This window comes from Triticum aestivum, chromosome 7D (assembly GCF_018294505.1).
Source record: "Triticum aestivum cultivar Chinese Spring chromosome 7D, IWGSC CS RefSeq v2.1, whole genome shotgun sequence".
Taxonomy (NCBI): domain Eukaryota; kingdom Viridiplantae; phylum Streptophyta; class Magnoliopsida; order Poales; family Poaceae; genus Triticum; species Triticum aestivum.
The window spans coordinates 158,411,447-158,418,881 of record NC_057814.1 but is presented as its reverse complement, the minus strand read 5'-3'; the positions used below and the strand labels follow the sequence as shown (position 1 = coordinate 158,418,881).

At 42.7% G+C, this 7,435-nt stretch overlaps 2 protein-coding genes across 2 annotated transcripts in view; both read right to left on the bottom strand.

The window, feature by feature from the left end:
* Positions 1-740: 740 nt before the first annotated feature.
* On the bottom strand, positions 741-1,715 carry LOC123168972 (chlorophyll a-b binding protein of LHCII type 1). Its single transcript, XM_044586832.1, has one exon. The coding sequence runs from the start codon at positions 1,642-1,644 to the stop codon at positions 844-846; it is 801 nt and encodes a 266-aa protein (XP_044442767.1). The 5' UTR covers positions 1,645-1,715; the 3' UTR covers positions 741-843.
* A 1,104-nt stretch (positions 1,716-2,819) lies between these two features.
* Positions 2,820-7,435, bottom strand: part of LOC123164644 (alanine--tRNA ligase, chloroplastic/mitochondrial) — a 7,068-nt gene continuing 2,452 nt past the window's right edge. Inside the window, exons 3-11 of the mRNA XM_044582189.1 lie at positions 7,228-7,306; positions 6,657-6,791; positions 6,401-6,550; positions 6,209-6,319; positions 5,207-6,127; positions 4,405-4,677; positions 4,083-4,292; positions 3,441-3,595; positions 2,820-3,293 (exon numbers count right to left, since the gene is read on the bottom strand). Of these exons, the coding sequence (XP_044438124.1) occupies positions 2,957-3,293; positions 3,441-3,595; positions 4,083-4,292; positions 4,405-4,677; positions 5,207-6,127; positions 6,209-6,319; positions 6,401-6,550; positions 6,657-6,791; positions 7,228-7,306 (2,371 nt within the window). The 3' untranslated portion in view covers positions 2,820-2,956. The remainder of the gene's footprint in view (positions 3,294-3,440; positions 3,596-4,082; positions 4,293-4,404; positions 4,678-5,206; positions 6,128-6,208; positions 6,320-6,400; positions 6,551-6,656; positions 6,792-7,227; positions 7,307-7,435) is intronic.

Genomic DNA, 7,435 nt, shown 5'->3' with positions numbered 1-7,435 from the left:
CAACGCTCACTGTTCATCCAATCGATCGGCTTCAGTTAGCAGCAGTAGCGAAGAAATCGCTCGATCGGGTTCAGTTAACAGCCATCGATCGATCGCTCGGGTTCAGTAACGCGTAGCCTGCAGTGCAATCGCTCGGGTTCAGTTAGAGCCCAACGCCTCGCTCGGGTTCAGTTAGAGCCAACGCCTCGCACACACGCGCGTACGTGTACGAGAGAAACCCGCATCGCTCGGCCCCCGACCTCCCACCGTAACCGGGAACTCCCTGAAATTTTCCTCCCCCTCGCTTCTACCACGGTTTTTTCCGTCATGGACGGCCCAAAGAATGTCATGCAGCTGCGTCTCCGGCCCGCCCAGGACGAAAAGCCTATTTTCTGTCATGATTTTTTGTCATAGAAGTAGGAGCCCACCACATCTATGATGATATCGGGTTTTGTCACAATTATCGTCATAGAAGTGTCATATGTATGACAGAAAAAAAATTCGTTCGGCCCAAAATGTTACGGATGTGTCTTTTTTTTTAGTGCTTGTTGGATCAAATTTCAGCGCCCCACGTTGAGGTTATTCCTATTGGTTGTCACTTGGCAAGTATTTTGACCGTACCTAAATAAGCTCCCAACCATATACCAAATTTGAGCACCACATATTTACTGATGGCCGACATTACCAGTGCACAAGTCGTTGTCTAGTGAAGTAGAGTGCAACCACAACAAGTAGCTAAATACAGGACATGAGAATGAATGTTGACAAATCAAACAATGCTTTTGCACGGATTCTTGTAATTTACATGATGGTAGTACATATCAGACCACCCCGCCAGCTCTCAACTCAGCCCTAGTAGGTGTCTTACTTGCCGGGCACGAAGTTGGTGGCAAATGCCCATGCATTGTTGTTGACGGGATCAGTGATATGGTCAGCAAGGTTCTCTAGTGGGCCTTTGCCGGTGACGATGGCCTGCACAAAGAAGCCAAACATGGAGAACATGGCAAGGCGGCCGTTCTTGATCTCCTTCACCTTGAGCTCCGCGAACGCCTCAGGGTCGTCGGCTAGGCCGAGCGGGTCAAAGCTGCCTCCAGGGTAAAGTGGGTCAACGATCTCGCCAAGTGGGCCACCGGCAATGCGAAACCCCTCGACGGCACCCATGAGCACAACTTGGCAAGCCCAAATGGCCAGGATGCTTTGCGCGTGGACGAGGCTGGGGTTGCCGAGATAGTCGAGGCCACCCTCGCTGAAGATTTGGGAGCCAGCCTTGAACCAAACAGCCTCGCCAAACTTAACACCATTGCGGGCGAGCAACTCAGGGAAGACACAGCCAAGGGCACCAAGCATGGCCCATCGGCAATGGATCACCTCCAGCTCACGGTTCTTTGCGAAGGTCTCGGGGTCAGCCGATAGTCCAGCGGTGTCCCACCCGTAGTCACCGGGGAACTCACCGGTCAAATAGCTCGGCGGCTCACCTGATAGTGGGCCAAGGTAGAGCACGCGTTCGGCACCATACCACGGGCTGCTCGAAGCAACTTGCTTTGCCTTTGCCGCAGTCTTGCGCATGGTGACGCGTGCCTCACCGAAGAGGGCCGACAACGACACATTCTTCACCGCCTTGCCGGCGAAGGCCGGGGAGGAGAGGGACATGGTGGCCGCTGCCATTGGGCTGCTAAGACGGGAGCTGTCCCTTAGGTTCTCCGATGGACTGAGGGAGAGGCTTAGTGTGAGATGGCTTGAGAGCAGAGAATAGAATGAAGGGGCTATTTAACGCAGTGTAGCGAGCAGAGGCCACCGTGGGATCGCCTAGAAAGAGATCTGTAGCTGTGATGCCATTGGTGCAGCGGGAGTCTCAATAGGATCAGATACACTTGTGGCTATGGATAGCTGGCAATCTCCCTAGAGAGAGGTGATTGGGTTGTGTTGATGTAGTTAAGATCGGTCTACAAATTTGTGCAAAAAGAGTGCATCTGTGCTTTGTGACTAAAACTATGTTAACCTGATCCGAAGTGCATAATTAATTATTTCCATGGGTAAGAAAAGGGTGTCATGGCAAAATAAGTGTATAATTCAAACGTGTGATAGATGTTATGTGCATGGTCTGGACATACAAAGGAAAGGCATGCATTGAAAAAGTGGGGGTTGACCTTGAACATTTGTGTTCATGCTCATGAAAACAATGTAAATCTTTGACATGGAAACTTCTCATGAAAATAGTTATATCTTTGTATAAACCACTGTGCCATAAAAACAAAGTGCCAAGAATTAGTGCAATGTGAAAACGTGACACAATAGTGTTCAAAAGTGCAATTTGTTCTGTAATCTGACTAACTTACTAATACACCAAAAGAGAAATACTACTACCACGCACTCTTTGGATATCCCTATCATTTTTCTATGTTTGAAAAAAAATACGATATTAAGTTTTTTACCTGATAAACAAGTAGCCAAATGGAAAAATACAAGATAATGATCAATTAACAAGGACTGTTCTTTTAGGCAGACACAACCCTTATTACAGAGGAAAAAGAAACAGGGATCTAGCACCATAGCTTTGTCCCTTTCGTTCGTTAGCTAAAGATGGCAAATCAAATCCCCCCAAATTCATGTATTTTAGTTGCGAAGCTTCCAAACAGCCTACGGCAACAACAAACATGAGATGTTTATCTCATGGTTTCTGTATTCCTGCATTTCCCAATTTGTTTGTTGCAAACTGGACCCAAACCTATGTACTCCAGCATATATGTGCAAGTGCAACTGTTGTCCCACCAGCTACAAAATGATTAAAATGAACCTTCACTTGCCACGGTGCGTATACCACTTGGAAGAAGTAAAGGAAAGATCCAAAAAAAATGTCTGCTTGCACTCTTGGTGGCCAGAAGGAACGATTTACATAAACCCAGAAAGGGGCAACAATTTACATATGTTTGTGAATATATGCTCTATTTCCTATGTGTGTAAATGGCTCTATCGAAGATCAGCTGGCTTTTGAAGATAGCGCTGCAACAATTTCAGCTCTAGCCTTCTCTAGGGCATCCGGCAAGTTCTCTGGCTTCCGACCACCAGCCTGCGCAAAGTTCGGTTTGCCGCCACCACCTCCGCCGCAAAGTTTCGCTATCCCACCCACAAACTTGCCTGCTTGCACTCCCAATTTCACGACTCCAGGACTGAAGGCAGCGACCAGGCTCACCTTACCGTCTCCTGGACTTGAACCTAAAATCACCGCGGCTGGGTCTTGGAGGGTTCCCACGAGATGCTCGGCTGCGCTTTTCAGCCCATCAGCATCCACATCCCCCATGTTCTCAACTAGGATCCTACACAACACAGATTTTTAGAAGAGGTTGCAAATGTGAAGTGATGGTTTAATAATAAATAGCACAAAAATACTGTATATTTGTGAACGCCAGATAGACAGTACAGTAAGTAGGGTGCATACAGGTGGCAACAGTTGCAGCAATTACCTGACATTATGAGGTTCAACGAGTACAGCTTTACTTGCCAGGGATGCTGCTTTAAGCACTGCGATTTTGCTGCGTAGAGATGATGCTTCATTTCTCGCTGTTCTTAGTTCTTCAACAATTGTTTCTACTCTGCTGTTGACATCTTCTGCTTTGACCTGAAAAAAAAAAGTTAATAGTTAAAATATCATGCTCCATGAGAAATAATTGAAATGTCTATGGCAGACGCAAGGAAGTTTTGAATGGCACGGTCAACAGACCTCTCTCTTGCACTCTCTAATCACACTACCCACATGGGACAAGGTATTGCTTGTAACAAGCATGAAGTGTTTAGTCAAGTGATTTCTAAATAACTGTTTCTGTTTGGCACAAACGTGCGTACAATTAAGTAGGCTTGTGCCTGCCTATTTTACATTTAAGTTTCGTCAAATCTGCACATGTAACGAATGTAGTATGTGCATCTGTAACAGATCAACTAGTACCTGATGTAGGTGGGTTTCAATGCACTTCAAAAGGGAAATGCCAAATTCATTTGAACAAGAGATGAAGATCTCAGATGCACAGATTTCAGCTACTCAAGTCATCGAGAAAAATATGACATGTCAGGGGAAAAGAGCAAATTCGCTACGATGAGTAGGACCATACCTTAAGTGAAGAGCATAAGTGTCGCATGTAGTTGTCCCGTGAACAAACATACTCAACAAATGCATCACCTGCAACTGCCTCAATCCTTCTGACTCCAGAAGCTATTCCCTGTTCTGAGATTATCTTGAATCCACGGATCTCCGCAGTATTACTGACATGAGTTCCACCACACAGTTCCATCGACACCCCAGGGACCTCGACAACTCTAACCTAGCAGAATTCACAAAAATTTAAACATCGCCTGCTGTCATATGACTTTGCAGAAATATTGCTGTAATATCTTAATTTCCAGTGTCATTTGTTTTGATTTATAAATACCAACCTGTTCACCGTATTTTTCTCCAAACATTGCAGTGGCACCAGCATTTTTCGCATCTTGCAATGCCATCACATTTGTCTCGAGATGTGTTGCGTCGCTAATCCATTGGTTCACCAATGATTCAATTTCCAGTAATTCTTTTTCTGTAAGGGGCCGATGGAAACTGAAGTCAAATCGAAGACGGTCAAAAGCCACAAGGGATCCGGCCTGTGATGTCTCTGAACCAATGACACTTTTAAGAGCGGACTGTAGTAGATGTGTAGCAGTATGATGAGCCTAGACAGGGAAACAGAAAGAAGTTAAAGAAGAAATGGAAATAGATAGGTGCTGTAGCAAAAGGTGCAATCGGTAACTTCCTGAATGAGCATTTGTTAGAGGCAAACATTTTGTTTCAAGGCAACAGTAATATCATCATGTTCCAGCATATGCTGAGAAGACACTAGATAATTGAGGTCACAAAGAGCTCATTTCCTTTCACTGATATTCATGCCAGTTACGAGTAACATCTTTGCAGACAGTCAGACATTTTATGTTAATGTATGCTAAGCTATCAGAGGACACCAGCATAACGAAATAACTATCTTGAGCAATATTTGTATCTTGTTTAAAGCCAGTAAAGGTGCATAAATGATATTTGTTGAAAGCTCACAAAATTATTACAAATGTCTAAAATGCCGGCCAGCAAAAGCACACAGATGGCCGAACAATTAATTATTCATAAAATGCATGAAAACAGAAGCAAAATATAATTATTTATAAAATGCATGAAGACAGAAGAAAGAAAAAAGATTCATAGTTTTCATACCTTGGCTCCCTGCCTCAGTTTTCCATCAACTGCAGCGTCGATTTTCTTTCCAACCTCGACTGACCCCTGTTTAATTGTGCCTTTGTGAACAAAGATGTTCCCCAGGGATTTTTGGACATCTTTGATTTCTATGACTGCATTTTGTTTTCCACCTTCCTCTCCATACACATATAGGAAACCATTATCTCCAACTTGACCACCCGATTCAGCATAGAACGGTGTTCGGTCTAATAGTATTTCCACATCAGTACCTTCTGAAACATTTTCTACTGGGTTTCCATTGATTAAAATACCTTTAACAACAGCTGTTGCGAAAAGGGACTCATACCCCAAAAATTCAGTATCAGGGATACTTTTGATAATCTCGGTCTCATTTCCTACAGAAAGTTTGATAACATTGTGAGCAGCCTGAGATTGTTTTCTTTGGTTTTCCATTTCAATATCAAATCCCTTCATATCAATAGTAACACCCCGTTCGCTAGCTATTTCAGCTGTAATCTCTATGGGGAAACCATATGTATCATATAAAAGAAATACATCTTTTCCAGATAGGCAAGGCTTGTCTCCAATATCACCAGCACTACCTAATGCCTCATCCAGAAGTTCATCTAATAACTTTTCACCTCTTCCCAGAGTCTGTACAAATCGCAGCTCTTCCCTTTGAAGTTCTCCAAGAATCGATTTCCGCCTTGATTCAACATCTGGATCTATCTCACTGCTAAGGCTGATTACTGTCTCAGCTAGAGAAGGTAAAAATGCACCTTCAGAGTTCTCATGCCCATCACCTCTCATACCTATCAATCTACCAGTCCGGACTACCCTTCTTATAAGCCTTCGAACAACATATCCTCTCCCAATATTCGAGGGGATGACCCCATCTGATATGAGATAAACAACTGCCCTCATGTGATCACCAATTACCTAGCAAGATAGAAAATGCCAAAGGTTATGTCCATACAACTAATTTATCATGAAACAAGTAATAGATCCAGATTGATTTACTTTAAGATTTGTCCTCATAGCATTATCAGCTTTACTGTAGGAAACTAGAGCCATGCTTGCTGCCTTTTCCATTATTGGGAAAATCAAGTCTGTCTCGTAATTGTTTGGAACCTATATAATAGACAACTGTGCAAAGTTAGATTATAGCTCAAAAAAATGTTATGGACCATTTGAAGGATTGACGAGCATTACATTTTGAAGAATGCGCGCCATACGCTCAAGCCCCATTCCTGTATCAATGTTCTTTTGTTTCAATGGTTCTAGAGATCCATCATCATTTTTGTTGTATTGCATGAAGACAAGATTATAGAATTCGATAAATCGGCTATCATCATTCAAATCCTGCACACAACTATATGAACATCACTAATTTCAGTTACTGGAGAACTCCATACAGAATAGAAAATACTGAACATTTTACCATCGATGCCATAGAATCTTCACATACCGCATTCAAGGATCCTCTCTCAGGATGGAAATCATAATACATTTCAGAACATGGTCCGCAAGGTCCAGTTGCACCACTAGTCCAAAAATTATCATCCTCGCCCATCCTCTTTATCCGTTCCTTTGGTACACCAACCTGGATAGAATAAGAAAGAAGAAATTCGTTGCTATAAGCTTACCAAAATACCAAATGAAGAACATTATATCTTTCAGGTGTCATGTACCATGATACCAAACACGATCCCTAGACCTCTCAAAAGAAACGTGCAAGTTTGACATTTCAAATAACTAGTGAAGAATCACAAATTCATTACACAGAATCTCTACTCTCTTTTTACTAAAACTGAGTTGTTATGGAAAACTTGCATATTTTTCTGGGGATTTTAAAGGTTTTTTGTCTATAGATATATCTCGTGAATTCTTAACCATGCACAGGGTTAAATTAATATGAGAATTAGCAGTGATATGTGGTTAAATGTACTATATATCTATCACTGCAGTAACAAACAAACAAACAAACAAACAGAGAAGGTATGCAAAATTGCAGAAATATGCAGTTTTACATAACTGACCTCATTGAGCCAAATAGAGAATGCCTCGTCGTCATCTTCAAATACACTAATCCACAATCTTTCTGGGGGTAATCCATACCTAAACAAATTTCACAAACAAAATGAATGCTAGCACTAGCAGAACATGAAAAGGAATTGCAGGAATGCTGTTGCGCGGCACCTCATAGCATGTTCTAAAGATTCCACAGAATCAAGGAAAAAGTCCACT